This window comes from Lithobates pipiens, unplaced genomic scaffold, assembly GCF_037356315.1.
Source record: "Lithobates pipiens isolate NorthernLeopardFrog02 unplaced genomic scaffold, aLitPip1_a1.2 Scaffold_23, whole genome shotgun sequence".
In the NCBI taxonomy this organism is placed as follows: Eukaryota; Metazoa; Chordata; class Amphibia; order Anura; family Ranidae; genus Lithobates; species Lithobates pipiens.
In genome coordinates, this window is record NW_027507785.1 from 119,663,673 (window position 1) to 119,679,790 (window position 16,118).

The 16,118-nt window shown below is 42.6% G+C and overlaps 1 protein-coding gene across 2 annotated transcripts in view; it reads right to left on the reverse strand.

Annotated features, from left to right (window-relative positions):
- STIMATE (STIM activating enhancer) overlaps window positions 1-16,118 on the reverse strand; it is a 188,934-nt gene that overhangs the window by 90,190 nt on the left and 82,626 nt on the right. The window contains exon 8 of one of the 2 annotated variants that reach the window (XM_077452269.1): window positions 14,559-14,669. In XM_077452269.1, the coding sequence (XP_077308395.1) occupies window positions 14,559-14,669 (111 nt within the window). Of the gene's footprint in view, window positions 1-12,103; window positions 14,670-16,118 lie in introns of those variants that run through there. The other variant, XM_077452266.1, reaches the window with a different exon arrangement.

The window sequence follows — 16,118 nt, forward strand, 5'->3', positions numbered from 1 at the left end:
GTGGGTAGAGGGGGGTCTGGTTCTTCACATATGGCTGCAGGTGGGGGGAAAAAGAGGGGGCTGGTGTCCTGACAATGGGTGCTGCAGGCGAATCGGTTTTGCGTTACATTCCCTGCAGGCACCACTTGGTCAGGCTGGGGGGGGGGGGGGGGGTGTCAGGTTTCATGCACAGCCTGCATTTTGTCAATGTTTTTTCACATGTAACATGTCATTTCTCTGCAGGTTGGATACATACGTCTGTCAATTTTCTCATTTTTAGGATGCTTGGTCAAATTTCAAGTTTTTTTCCAAAATCTGTCTTTCCGTTTCAGTAAGTGTCAGGTGGTTGGCCACCCACGTCTGGGGTGCGAGTTTCACTCTGGGGAGCACGTAGGTTTGCTTGGTGTCGGATGCACGGGGGGGGGGGGGTTAGTTTGGGGTGGGACAAGGTTTTCCCAGTCAGGTTTTATTTTTCAGGTCTCGTAGGTAGGGTTACGTAGCTTCATCTGCTCTGCTTTAGATGCTCTTTTTGTTTCAAGGTCTATCATAGTTTCAGTCCCGTTCGTACATTTTATTTTAGGGTAGGCATCAGGTGCCAGACGCAAGCCTTATGTCTGGGTTTAAAGTTTCTCGAAGGTAAGTCAAGTTTCTGGTATTTCATTCTCTTTGTTTCTCGTTTCCTCACATTGTTAGGTCATTCACCACTGCGGCTTTTACCTATCTCAGTTTAGGTTTAGCGGGTTGAGAGGTTCGTTTTTAATTGGCTTGGACAGTGGCAAGTCTCACCCATTTTTCAAATTCTGACTGTTTGCCTTTCATCAGGTTCGATATGCCTTAGTCTTGAGGAACCGGTCACGTTTTCAGGTTCGGGAGGCCTGAGTAATCGCTTTTAATTGACCTGCGGTTCATCATACTTTCGTTCTGTTTTGATCATTTAGGGCATGTCTCAGGCTGCGGACATGGATGACTTTGCTTCCATTTCCCCTTCCCCAGCCAGGGATTTGGATCAGGGCAGCTCGCCTTCTATGAGGACCTGGACTGTCCCAAGATTGATGGCTGAGTTGCATCTCAGGGGTATCTCTTTCTCTGCGTCAGCCCGCAAGGCGGAACTTTTCAGACTGTTATTTCCTACCTCTTCGGGTTCCGGCGTGGAGCAGGCCACCCTGCGTACAGTTACGACATCCCTTTCACAGATCCAGGCTACCCTTAGCTCGCTGACGGGTTCTTTTCAAGAGTTACGGGCCAGGGTGGAGGTGCTGGAAACCAATCCTAGTCCGGCCCCACTGGATCTAGCAGCTTCTGGGGTTGCGGCAGGGTCTGAGGTCCCCATGGTGTCAAGGCCGTTACAGGTGGCTGTATGTACTAGCTCTGGTGTCCCTTCAGTCACCCCGGCCCATTTCATCCCAGGGAATCTCAGGAAGGATATTTTTGAGGGCAAGGATGCCAACCTGGCATCCAGGTTGATTGCTGTTCATGATGTGGCTGACAATTTCTATGCTTGTGCCGATGTGCCAGTAATCATCAAGTCCAGGGACCACAGGCTGAAACGCAAGCTCTCTATCCCTGAGTTTGTGCTGGCTTTCAGCATGTTCAGGGATATTGTTTGCTGATGTGTCTCCAGAGAGGGAGGAGCTGGACCATTACTTATATGCAGTGGTAGAGTTGGGTCATAAATTCGGAGGCACGTCATTCTACGATTATCACCGATCATTTTCCACCAAAGCCGTGGCCATGTTTTCTCAACATCAAGTGGTCACAAACTGGAGTAGTGTGGACACTGAACTCTTACCGTCATTTCGCCAGATTGAGGTTGTCAGTCTGTGCCACTTGCCAGTCGTCATCTCACACTGCATTCTGGTGCCCCAACACTGAGTTCCCCGTTCTCCCGGGCACTTCCAGGGGTTTCCCCAGTTCTCTGCCAGCTCCAGCTCAAGCTGCCACTGTTGATAAGCTGGGTCGGCCTGTCCAGTACCTGGGTAAATCGCAGATTTAAAACAATTTCAATTACGGCGTTTGTAATTATAGTCAATGCCGTCTGTTGCACATTTGCTCTGGTTGTTTTAGGTCCCATCCAAAATCAGCTTGCTCACTCAGGCAGGGCAAGAACAGCTGACTGAGCCGGGTTAATGTGGTTCTTTTGCAAAATTGTTTGGTCTCACACCCTTCTCCTAGTTCAAGTGCTTTTTTGATGGATGGGTTCACGAGGGGCTTCCACACGGGTTTTGTTACATTGCCTACCGGTACATTTGAAAGTCCCAATCTCAGGTCCTCTATGGTAGATTTGGGGGCGGTGGACACATTACTCCGTCCGAGCTGGACAAGGGGTTCATCATTGGTCCCCTTTCTGTATCTCCATTCCAGCTTTGGAGGGTCAATCCTTTGGGGTTGGTCAAGGGAAAGTTTTGTAATAAATTACGCTTAATTTATGATTTGTCTGCCCTTCATTGCTCCGCGGTGCCTAGTTTGAATTCCTTAATCCCATCGGAGGAATTTTCTTTGAAGTATGCTTCAGTGGATCAGGCTATCCAGTGGATTATCAGGATTGGGAAGGGTGCTTAGCTGTCTAAACCAGACATTGCTGACGCATTCAAACTCCTTCCGATCATGCCATCACTCTGGCAGTGGCATGGGGTGAAGTGGAGGAGGCTGTACTATTTTTGCCACCAAGCTTACCTTTGGTTCCAATAGCAGTCCTTGGTTGTTTGATGCATTCACACAAGCACTCGAGTGGATTCTCATACATGTGGAGGTTTGTCACGAGGTCATCCACTACCTTGATGACTTCCTCCTCATTGAGAGTCCCGGGCAAGCTCCTGTAGACTTAAGGAAGTTGTGGTCTGTTTTCATGGCTCTCAATGTCCTGCTGGCTGTCAAGAAGTTGGAAGGCCTGGAAACAGCACTTACCTTTTTAGGGATTATGTTGGATACCAAGGCCTTGCAGGCCAGCCTCCAGGCCGACAAGCTCGACAGGATCAGAGTGTGTATCCATACCTTCTCGATCTCGCAGTCTTGTTCCAGGGTAGAGTTGTTATCTTTGTTGGGCACGTTGAACTTTGCAATGAGAATTAAACTGCAGGGTAGGTCTTTCATATCAAGGTTGTTAGCTTTATTGCCTTCAGCCCCTGATACAGACTCTCGTATCAAGGTGGATACTGCCGCACTAGCTGACCTGCGCACGTGGGACCAATTCCTCTGGCATTGGAATGGGATTACCATGTTCATTCCGGCAGCATCCATATCCTCTCTGCAGGTGGGGGGTCGGATGCGGCTGCCACGGTAGGTTATGCTGCCATTTTTTGCACCCGCTGGTTGGCTGGGACATGGCCAGAGGAAATCTTGGCCATCCCAGGTTTCATGGATTCTTCTGCCTTGTCTGAGATCTTCCCCATAGTGACAGCAGCCCAGGTGTGGGGTGGTCATGGACAGGGCAGACGGTGGTTTTCTCTACGGACAATTTGGCGGCCGTGGAGATTATCAACAAAGGTAGATCCAGGTCTTTGATGATCATGTCCTGATGATGATGGAATAAACTCCCATTTGCTGGATGCAGCAGCTTTAATCAACGTGTCGTTATCAACCAACACTAGGAAGGCTTATGCCTCGGCCTGGAATACCTTCCAGGTTTTTCAGCCTCGGTACCCGTCTTTTGATGGGTATGATGTTCGTTATCTGTTGGCGTTTGTGGCATTTTGCCACTCGCAACTAATGTTGTCACATGGCACTATCAAGACATATCTTGCAGGGGTTCAGCACCATCTGTCCCTTCAGGATCCGAATAGATCTTCCATCTTCACTGCCCATGCTGTTAAGGCCATTCTGAGGGGCATCCTGAGGAGTTGCCCTCCTTCTGTCAGTAGACTGCCGGTCACGGGGCCCATCTTCTGGGCCATGTCCGAGTTACTGGACAGGCTGCCTTTTGGGAGGCTCCTCAGTTTGGTCCTTAAAGCGGCCATCTACTTGGCTTTTTTTGGATTCTTCAGGCCGGGCGAGTTAACCCGTACCGGCCCGGGTTCACGGGTGCTGACGGTCAGTCAGTTGGTTAGGTATCCGGACCATTTCAGGTTACATCTGACTGTGTGTAAGACACAGCAGTTTGGGGCTGGTACGGATGTGAGGCTTTTCAAATCCGGCAGTGCTTGGTGCCCCGTGGCAGTCCTGGATCAACTCGCAATTGGTTTCAAGCAAGCCGAGGGACAGCCCGTTATTACCCTTCCCTCACGCACCCCTCACGATGGCACAGTTCACCAGGCATTACTGAATGTTATGGTCTAACTTAGGTTTGAACCCGACAGGTCTTTCGGGTCACTCATTTAGAATAGGCTTCTGCAGCTTTTCGCCAGGGGATCCTGGCTCATGTTATTAAAAAATTAGAGAGATGGAACTCTGCATGTTTCGCTAGATATATCCCGGATTCCCATGTTGAGATGGCTCAGGCTTTCAGACATTTGACTGACTGATGTAATGTTACGTTTAATAAATTTGTTACACTAGCTACCCTATTGTCTTCATTTTTGCCCCCTTTAGGTATACTGATCACTTAACCTTTTGGCACACCCCAGGTCTTTTCCATGTGTTCTTTCATCCCATTTTCACTCGATCTCTCGTTGAGACTCCAAATACAAATGAGAAGGCTGGCCTCAGGCCGGCCTGAGTTTGTAGGAGGAGTCAGGGGTATTTAAACCCGCCCTCCTCCTCCTTACTCCTGTCGGCCTGGTTGTTTGTATCCCACTCTCCCGACCCCTTTTTATTCTTATTTTTCCTTTACATTTCATATTTGGGTATGCCCCCTTTAGGTATACTGACCACGTGACCTTCTGGCACATGTGTTCTTTCATCCCGGTTTCACTCGATCTCTCGTTGAGACTCCAAGTACAAATGTGAGTTTATTGCTAGCTGGGCTGGAGAGGTTTTATTTCTAAATATACTGCACTATAGGAGGCACTCTTTAGTTTCTTCCATGTATTTCTGAATTTACTGGTCATATATGTGGATTAAGGCTTGAAGTAGCACAGTGGATGGAACATATACCGGTCATAGATTGTCTTTTCTTCCTTGAGCCATCAAAAGATCACTGAGGATCCCTTGGAGGGTCATGTAAAGGAGGTGAGTGAGCATTACATGTGGCGGTGGAAGCACTCTGGATATGGAGGTTCTTTGAAGAGACATCACATACACCTTTATATATCAGTTGAAGATTCTTTTTCACGTTGTCACTTTATTTGGACTATTTATATTATCATTATTCACATATTGCATAGATAGCTGTTGTGTTTTATTTATATGTATTGCAGCGCTGCCACGTTTTATTTTCTGATACTGTTATCTGTGGGAGCACATCAGTGGCAGCAGTAGCAATTTAGGGTTCGCTTTTATTCGTTTATTTTCCAATTATTTTTTGCTCTAATTTTAACTAATGCCCTGTACACACGGTCGGACTTTCCAATGGAAAATGTGCGATTGGATCTTGGCGTCGGAAAATCCGATTGTGCGTGGGCTCCATCTGACTTTTTCTGTCAGAATTTCCAAACACAAAATTTGAGAGCAGGAGCAAGAGAAAATTGAGTACTGTCCGTGATACTTTTTTTATTTGCACTAACATACAATTTTTCAGGACAAGCTTTCGGGGTATGTCCCCTTCTTCAAGGTCCAAGCAGTACTGATTTACACATTTTTAAGCAGAATGTAAAAACAAAAAACAAAAAAAAAACACCTCTGAGGGAAAGAGGAGAAAAAAAAAAAACACAAAAAAAACCCCTTCCAAATCAATGGCAATAAAGATAACAGAAGAGTTAGTGAGATAAGACAGAGGGAGAGCTATGGAATGGGGGGGGGGGGGGGGGGGGTGCTAGTCACAGAGGGGGTTGTAAAACTTTAGTATAATGGGTAAGGAAACCTATATCTAAATTCAGGCCATTATTTTTTGTGTCAAAAAGAATTATCATTCTTAGTTCAAAGGTTTTCCTTTCCTGGATAGTTCTGAAATTCCCTTTAAGAACTAAAACATTGAGGTCTTCTATAGTGTGGTCCGGTTGTGAGAAGTGATGTCCCACAGGTGTGCATAAACTGTCTTCTTTATGTTCCTTGATGGTATGTCTGTGTAAATTCATCCTCGTTTGCAACTTCTGTCCTGTTTCACCAACATAAGATCCTTTTTGCTGAACCTTTTGCATTGGATGAGGTACACCACATTACTGGAGGTACAGTTGTAAGATCCCATGATATTGAAGGTCCCGTTTGTGTGTGTGTGACACTTTTAGATTGATCTGGTTGCATATTTTTCAGCGCTTTTTATTGCAGGTTTTGCTTCAATTATTTGTGACTTTATAATCAGAGTGAAGTTTCCAGCTGATTAGCTTGTGTCTGAGGTTGGGTGGTTGTCTGAAAGCCAGTAATGGGGGTTGATGGAATATTCCTTTCAGAGTGTCATCCTCTGTTATAAGGGGTTGTAAATCTTTGATTATCTTTTTGATCCCTTCTAGTGCTAGGTTGTATGTGGTTGTGTGTGTTATCTTTATTGCCATTGATTTGTATGTGGTTTTTTTTGTTGTTTTTTTTTCTCCTCTTTCCCTCAGAGGTGTTTTTTTTTTTTTACATTCTGCTTAAAAATTTGTAAATCAGTACTGCTTGGACCTTGAAGAAGGGGACATACCCCAAAAGGTTGTCCTGAAAAATTGTATGTTAGTGCAAATAAAAAAAGTATCACGGACAGTACTCAATTTTCTCTCTCACAATTGCACTAATACAGCTACAATCACATTAAGTAGAGCAGGAGCTCAAATTTTCAGACAACAAAATCTGATTGTTTAAATTCCGATCGCGTGTAGACAATTCCGGACAAAGCACCACACATACTCAGAATAAATTACGAGACGAAAAGCTATTGGCTACTGCCCTCTTTACAGTCCCGTCGTACGTGTTCTACGTCACCGCGTTCTTAACGATCGGATTTTCTGACAACTTTGTGCGACCGTGTGTATGCAAGACAAGTTTGGGCAAAAATCCGTTGGAAAAAATCCGATGAATTTTGTCGGCGGAATGTCCGACAGTGTGTACAGGGCATAAGACTTCAATAACTTTTGCGATAAGCATGCCACTCTCAACAGTTCTGGATGGAAACAGGAAAACTTCTAATAAACTATTAACATCTTTATTAAGAAATGACCAGTTCCCACCGTTTCATACAGCAGTGTCATGTCTTAATAAAGCACTGACCATTCCTGTAGAGAATGTACCAGTGTTTAAAAGGATAGGTTCACCTTTAGTAACGTCACACCAGTATTTAGGGTGTAACATGCTAAATGCAGCAACCTCGCAACCCCCTAAATCCCCATGTCAGCACTCCCCCTGAACTAGCTGTCACAATTCAAAAACAACATGGTTGTGCAGGGTTCCACCCACACAGCCACATCATTCATTCACACATATTAGCAAATGAATGTGCATTTTTTTTACTTAGGCTTTAAGGATCCCATAAATAAACATTTGGAAATTGTTTTCAAAACCTTCTGTTACCTTGCAGGCCCTGCATTTCAGCCTGTCTCAGCTGAGCTGGTTAGTCTTTCAAACTTTAGGGGACAGAAAATAGTTAAAAGGTAGTCATTTTCCATCCACACTGATCACCTATTTGTAGCACTTAGAGCTCATGCTGGCTGCCCCCACACTACCGCATGGCTGTCACCAGTTTTTATTTTTGCTGAAATCTCCTGTAAGTGAACATCCAGAATACACCTTTTGGTTGAACATGTCCTTCATCTCATTGGAACTGCATTGGACACCCTAATCAGGGATGGCACTGGGGGAATACTCATTTACCCTAGGAGACAAAGCTAAGGCCTCAAACTAGGAACACTCGCCCAAGAGGAGTTCCTTACCTTACTTTTAGATTTCCACCTCTAGGACTGTAAGAGAAGCCCAGTTGACAAGCACATGGGCATACCAGGGTATGCACAAAGAGAAGCATGTATTGGCACGTGCGTGCTCCCATGAGCAGGTACATACATGTGCACACACTGGCGCCAGTCAGCCTATTTAAACCAATGAATGACACACATTGCTGAGTGGTCTTTCAGCTCGTTCCTGTTAACCTGTGCCTTGATCTGTTCCAGTTACCTGTGTTTAACCCGGCTTCCCCTGTACCGTCTCCTGTTGAGAGAGCAGTCGGCACAAGTCTTGATTGACAATGTAACATCATACCCTAAAAAGGTTCAGGTTGTTTCTGAACCTTTAGAAGTCAGCGCTGAAGTTGACCCCCCACTTTAGCTTTATCATAGGCATACCTCAAGCAAAAGCTTTTTCCCCCCCAGGAGCAACTTTAAACTCTGTCCAAAAGTCCATTAACGATTTGCTTTTGCACGAGAGCCGTCTGATGAGTCTCTTTCCAGGCCTTCCTATTTGTCCAGTTCCACTTCAGACCCCTACAACTTAACATCTGGTCATTGTGGAACAAATTGCTTCAGTCCCTGGACAAAGCAATTTGCTTGTTGGCAAAGATCAGGTTGTCAGTTCTGCTGGCCCACTACTCCAGCCTTGGATTTTGTTAACACATCTTTCTGGTCTCTTGAAGAATCCTCACAATGGAATCCAGCCGTTTAGGCTGAGGAAGAGTCATAGAGAGACAAGAGATGTAGAAAATATTCTGTCGAGGACAGGACTTCAAGTTCCAGCCTTTAACATCCAAAATGTGGAAATTAGGCAGGCTGACATCATCATCCTCTAGCACCTGGACTTGAGGGAACAGGGCCCTATTCCTCATCTGCTACACAGGATAGAGATAGCAGGAAGTCGGGTGATTCTCCACCTGGCTGCGCTAGGTGGATGTGGTTGTTTGACCTGATCATACTCCCAGCAGACTCTCCATGGGGCCTTTCAAACTTGCATCCTAGAAAATATTCTGTGGGTCCTTTCTTGACCATTTTACAATTTGGCCTGGACGAGCATTTTGCCCTGAATACCATCAAGGGTCAAATCTCCGCAACTGGAATCTTGTTTTAGAGGCTGCTAGGCTCTTATTCTTTGGTGAAGACTTTGTACAAGTTGCCTCATGTGGCTTACCCTGTACATGTGAAATTGATTTTCTCAACACTTCAAAAACCACCAATTGAACCCATTAGGGATATTCTTCTTTCTAAGCTTACAAGGTTGATTTTCTTGTTGCAATCACCTCTGAAAAGGTAGGGTGTCTCAACTGGCAGTCTTGTCTTGACATTAACCTTTTCTGATCCAGAGACAAGATAGTGATGAGCCCTTGTTTTTCTTCCTAAGGTGGTTTCAGCCTTTCACCTCAACCAAGACATTGTGGTATTAGAGACTGACAGAGGGATGGAAATACTTTAGAAGGATTTTTACCATCATAGTCGATGCAGCTTGTGCTACATGAGTTTTATCAGGTGGATTTTTGAAACCTCATGTAATACCAGCTTTAGACACAAGGTCCTTGTTTAGTAGGCCTTTTAGTTTTCTCTGTTGCCCACCCCACAGCTGGACTGCTTTAGGACTTCCCAAAATGTCACTGAACTCAGTGTCCCTCAATGGCGAGAAGGGAAATAAAATTTGTGTGTTCATCTTAAAATCCTTTTGTTGGCGTTCAACCCTCTATGTTTATGGTCATGTTCGCTGTAGTGTTTTATAACAAAATCGAAATATGGAGGGGTATGTCAAAACACTGGGAGGGGCAGCAAAGAGTGCACAAGCCAGGGACAAGTGCACTGCTGCCTGCATGACAAAGCTCTAGAAATTAGGTCAGTTCAATGGCAGCAAGAGAGATCGCTACATCCATCACTGGGTGATCAAAACTGCAGGTGACATTGAGGGTGTGTGTCTGTCTATGTTATGTATATCCTGGAAGAAACACCCATGACTCCACCAGCACAGGTAAGTAGTGTGCTATTAAATGACATTTAAAAAAAAATACAGCCGGCTTTTAAAAATAAAACTTCCTAAATGTCAATATCTGTGGCTGCTGTGGACCCTAAAACATTACTTAAGCCAAATGTTTTTTGTTGTTGTTTTATATACAGTGCCTTGCAAAAGTATTCACTACCTTGGCTTTTTACCTATTTTGTTACATTATAGCCTTTAGTTCAATGTTTTTTTAATATGAATTATATGTGATGGATCAGAACACTAAATTGGTGACGTAAAATTAGAGAAATATATACATAAAACAATTTTTCAGAAATAAAAATAATGATAATTGATATGTGCATATGTATTCACCCCCTTTGTTATGAAGCCCACAAAAAGCTCTGGTGCAACCAATTACCTTCAGAGGTCACATAATTAGTGAAATGATGTCCACCTGTCTGCAATCGAAGTGTCACATGATCTGTCATTACATATACACACCTTTTTGAAAGGCCCCAGAGGCAGCAACACCTAAGCAAGAGACACCACTAACCAAACACTGCCATGAAGACTAAGACACTCTCCAAACAAGTAAGGAACAATGTTGTTGAGAAGTACAAGTCAGGGTTAGGTTATAAAAAAAATATCCAAAATCTTTGATAATCCCTAGGAGCGCCATCAAATCTATCACAACCAAATGGAAAGAACGTGGCAAACCAGCCAGGAGACGACCGCACACCAAAACTCACAGACTAGGCAAGGACGGCATTAATCAGAGAGGCAGCACAGAGACCCAAGGTAACCCTGGAGGAGCTTCAGAGTTCCACAGCAGAGACTGGAGTATCTGTACATAGGACGACAATAAGCCGTACGCTCCATAGAGTTGGGCTTTATTGCAGAGTGGCCAGTAGAAAGCCATTACTTTCAGCAAAAAACAAAATGGCATGTTTTGAGTTTGCGAAAAGGCATGTGGGAGACTCCCAAAATGTATGGAGGAAGGTGCTCTGGTCTGATGAGACTAAAATTGAAAATTGTACTTTTTGGCCATTGAAGAAAACACTATGTCTTGCGCAAACCCAACACATCACCCAAAGAACACCATCCCTACAGTGAAACATGGTGGTGGCAGCATCATGCTGTGGGAATGTTTTTCAGCAGTCAGGACTGGGAAACTGGTCAGGGTTGAGGGAAAGATGAATGGTGCTAAATACAGGGATATTCTTCAGCAAAACCTGTACCCACTCAGTGTGTGATTTGAGGCTAGGACGGAGGTTCCCCTTCCAGCTGGACAATGACCCCAAACACACTGCCAAAAGCAACACTTGAGTGGTTTAAGGGGAAACATGGAAATGTGTTGGAATGGCCTAGTCAAAGCCCAGACCTCAATCCAATAGAAAATCTGTGATCAGACTTAAAGATTGCTGTTCACAAGCGCAAATCATCCAAATTGAAGGAGTGGGAGCAGTTTTACAAGGAGGAATGGACAAAAATCCCAGTGGTAAGATGTAGCAAGCTCATAGTGACTTATCCAAAGCGACTTGGAGCTGTGATAGCCGCAAAAGGTGGCTCTACAAAGCATTGACTTTAGGGGGGTTAATAGTTATGCACATTGACATTTTCTGTTATTTTGTCCTATTTGTTGTTTGCTTTACAATAAAAAAATAAAAAATAAAAATCTTCAGAGTTATGGGCATGTTCTGTAAATTAAATGATACAAATCCTCAAACAATCCATGCTAATTTCAGATTGCGAGGCAAAAAAAAAAAACATGAAAAATGCCAAGGGGGTGAATACTTTTGCAAGGCACTGTAGAATAGGAAATTATTAAAAGCCCTCAGTGATTCTTTCTGCTGTCTGTGTCCCATTGGGGAAATCCCCTTTCAGAGATTTTTTACCAAAACTGGTATCATCTTCTATCCAGATAACAAATGTAATTTTTTTGATTTTCCATCACTTTCTGCTCAGTGACAATGGTCATCAAGAGAAATAAAGAGGGCGATTCTCCCCAAATGGGGAAACGGAGAGCAATAAAAGCTTGACAGAAATCCTATCTAACCCTTCCACATTCCACCCCATAAAAAGTTTTACACATATACTATTAGCGTGTTTTCCACATGCAGATTTGCCACCAAGCCAACTTTCCTTTATGGCTCTTATCGGTGTATTATTAAATTACATTACAATCTTTAAAAAACGTTTTTTTTCAAATAATTTTAACTTAATTTTGCCTAACATAAAAGCAACAATCAAAACATGCAAGAAACAAAAACACAAAATATGATTTATGACCAACATTTGAAAAGTATTTATAATGAAGAGACAAAAAACACCTCTGTTCATCACACTTCACTGATTTGTTTTAAAATGCATACATCTGATACAAGGATCTTGTAAGTATTGGAAAACTCCACTTAACAGCATTCTGAAAAGCTTTTGGGGCGACTGTTACAAGTACATAAATATTTCCACCGTTTGGCCTACTTAAATGATTGCATCCAAAACCTCCAGTTATTGTCAGCATATCCTTTGTTGCTGTGATAGGCAGACTCAATTGCCCAGCACTTCACTCACTTTTCCCCTGCACTGCTTGGAATGCTATTTAGTGAAATTACCCTCTAACTCACTTAGCATTGTGACACATTCCCTTCAAATGTAGTGACTTCACTACATGCACATTTAATAATTTAGTAGCACAAGAATAATCCTTAAATGTTCTCTCAATTTCAACACTTTGAAATTAATGTATTGCATTATGGGGTTGGGGGGCTGTCAGATGCTACTAAATTTCACTTATAGCTGAGCCCTCATATAATAAACATTATGCCAATATTCTTGTAGCACATTGCAACTTAAGACCTGGTCGTCTTTGGCAGAGTAGGGGTTAACAATCCCTGAAGACCAAACATACATTGAGGCGGATTTATAAAAACTTGAACAATAGAAAAAAACTGAGGCTGCTGTTCATGACAACACATCAGAAATCCAATTTCACTTTCCACACTTAATGGGAAACTGAAAGTTAAAATCTGAGTGCTTACGTCAGCTGCACTTTTGTTCGTCCACATTCTGATAAATCAGCCTTGTGATACAAAAAACATCAGCATGTCCTGCAAAATGGGTTATTTTTCATGTAAGCTGCATGCAGACTGCCAATCTTGGACAGAAATACTGCTGACTGGAAACACAAAAGGAAAAACAAAACTGTATTTTGTACCGCCAATGTATTTCTTGTAACACGTACATAATTTTATATGAAAAACAAAAGTTTTTGTCACCCTTTTTGACCTTTAGAAGAAAACACTCATTTGTATGAAAATATAAATTAGAAAAGGCGCAAAAACACACTGGACACACTGCAAAACACTAAAGGATCCAGGGAGAAAAGCAAAGCATTGCACAGCAATAGCTTGCTGTCAGCCCTGAGAGCAAAGGTATATGGGAATGGTCTAACGCTAAAGTGACTGTAACAGTAAAAACAAAATTAAGGCAAAGTCTTCCATCAGGGGTTGGGGAAAGGGGGTTAAGTAGTAACGCGATACTGTGGATCCCTCGGGCTGTAGATAGGATAAAACAGGTGCTTAAGTCGTTGTTCATAAGTTACATTTGATCTGAATATAACAGATGGTCAGCATCAATCCATATCTTCGATGTCTGTCTCTTGAATACATAAATTAGTGTTTGTTGTTAATAGGAGGTGCCATGTTAGACAGGTACACTGGAATCCCAGTATATGATGTCAAGATCCTTTCCAAATATTATCTATACCTTTATGTCCAAGCAAAGGCGCATTTGAAAAGTCTAAAAGTTAGTTAGAACTGGATGAGTTCAGTTTGATTGATATCTACTGAATTATGTCCTTAAAACATTCTGATTCCAAAAGACAGATACAAAGTATATCGTATTTTTCCTTGACCAACAGATGCAGCACAGACATCTTCTGAATAGTCATAAAACAGAAAATAAGTACCTAGAGTTTTCAAAAATAAAAGATCCAAATCCATAATTCCGACATTGTCCTGTAACATAGGTATGGAATGGATATTATTACCATAGCAGCTAAGAGGTTTGTGCTGCTTACTGCAGATGCCAGCCATGTTAAATAATGTAATAATGCATAGAGAGAATTATATTGGAATGCTCAGAAAAAGATATGTCTAAAACACCTGCAATGCCCAAAAATCATTTGGGTCACCTTGAGTGGACAAATTCAACATTCACATTTCGCTGCAAGTGGCTGTAGAGCTTGATAGAGTCAGCTTGTAAGAGATTTCATATAAAAATAATTGGGAAACTTCAACTTTGTTAATATGGTGAAGAATATGAGCTAGAAACAAAAAAGTCATGGTCAAAAGCAAAAACCTCAGTTAAAAAAAAGTATAGTTTGCATTACCTAAATTTGGAATGAACTGCCATATTGGAAAGGGTTACTAAACAGATAATAACCTTTGTTTGCTTTAAAAACAAACAGGCAGCTGCACTTTCTCCCATGTATTGCCTGTATAGGGTGTGCAGGAGGGTGGCAGCTTGTAGTGCAACTTAAGTTTTGTGCCCAACCTTAGCACTCTTTATTGGGAAGAATGACTGTTAAAAACAGTCTTCCATCACCCCAATCCATGAAGCCAACAGAACATTAGAGGTAGCGGCTTGTAGAGTTCCTGTGCCAAGAAGCCAGATCATCTCCTCCTGCAAGCCTCAGTAGAGGCATTATTGTGCAAACACCGGAAGTGGTATCATACAGGTAGGCCAAAGCGGTGCTTCTTTTTCTTTACAGACTTTGAGTTGGTTAACCTACGTAGATCCTCCTCACCATCAGATTCTTCCATTTCATCATCAGCCGATATGAGAATCTAGTATAAAGAGAGAATAGAGTTAGGGCATTGAGCTTCACAGTTCCAAGATATACTTCACCTCCTAGGCAAGCAAATATCAAAGTTTAACTATGGCAAGAAGAAAAAAAAATTCATATATAACCCATCCATGACGTTATGACCAATATTGAGTAGGTTCTACTTTTGCAACCAAAACAGCCTTGACCTGCTAAGGCATGACACCACTAGCCCTCTGAAGGTAAGCTGTGGTATCTGGCATCAAGCTGTCAGTTGCAGATCCTTTAAGACCAGTAAGTTGGGATGTGGGGCCTCCATGGATCGGACTTGTGTTTCCAGCACATCCCACAGATGCTCAACTGGATTGAGATCTGGAGAACTCGGAGATCAAGTCAACATCTCAAACTTGTTATTGTAATTTTCAAACCATTCTTTAACCATTTTGCAGTGTGAGAGAGTGCATTATCCTTCTAAAAGAGGTGACTGATATCAGGGAATACGGTTTCCATGAAAGAGTGTACTTAGCAAGAATGTTTAGGTAGATGGTAAGTGCCAAGTAACATCCACGTGAATGGCAGGACCCAAGGATTCCCAGCAGAACCTTGTCCAAAGCATCACCATGTCTTGCCTCTGTTGGCTTGCCTTCTTCCCATACTGCATTCTGGTGACATCTCCTCCCCAGATAAGCAACACACATGGCCATCCACATGATGTAAAATAATCTTCAGGGACAATATGTTCACTTGCTGCTCAATATATCCTACAGATTTTGAGATGCCATTGTAACAAGATAATCAGTGTTATTCACGTAACCTGTCAGAGGTCATAAAGTTATGGCTGATTGGCGTGTATGTATAGGTTCTGTCACTGACATTAAAATGGACTTTTGCCCATAATAGTTTGATATCAATGTTCTTAAAAAGTATTAAACAGAAAACCAAAAATGTAATATACATCACAGCAGCTTAGCAATCATTAGATTGGTAAATGTGTGGGATTCGTCAAGATCATTCAGATTATTAGGAGTAGGCTATAAATGACAAAAACACAATGTGAAAACAAATATATGATTTAACATTTTGACCATAGATACACTTTGTTTATCTGCAGTTTATAGGCACGCAGAAGTTCTGATTTCAACAGCTTTCAACTACAGAGAATCAAACATTTAAATAAAATAATTCAAAACAGTTTTTGCCACTGCTGTACTGGAATCCAAAGCAGTGCTGTCAGCTCTATGCAGTTCTCTTGTTCTCTGCATTTGCAGTGTTGTTAAAGTGCTAAAGCACAGGGAAATATGCATGTGCTCCAGAGACAGATTGCTGGATCACTGTAAAGAGGTGTAGGTTGTACATCATCATTCAATGTAATAAATACCAAAAATTAAACCAGAAATAGGAAAATTTCCAGACCAATTGTGAATTTTGGGAGGTGTGTACAAGTCACAACAGCTGTACAGTATTGCAAATC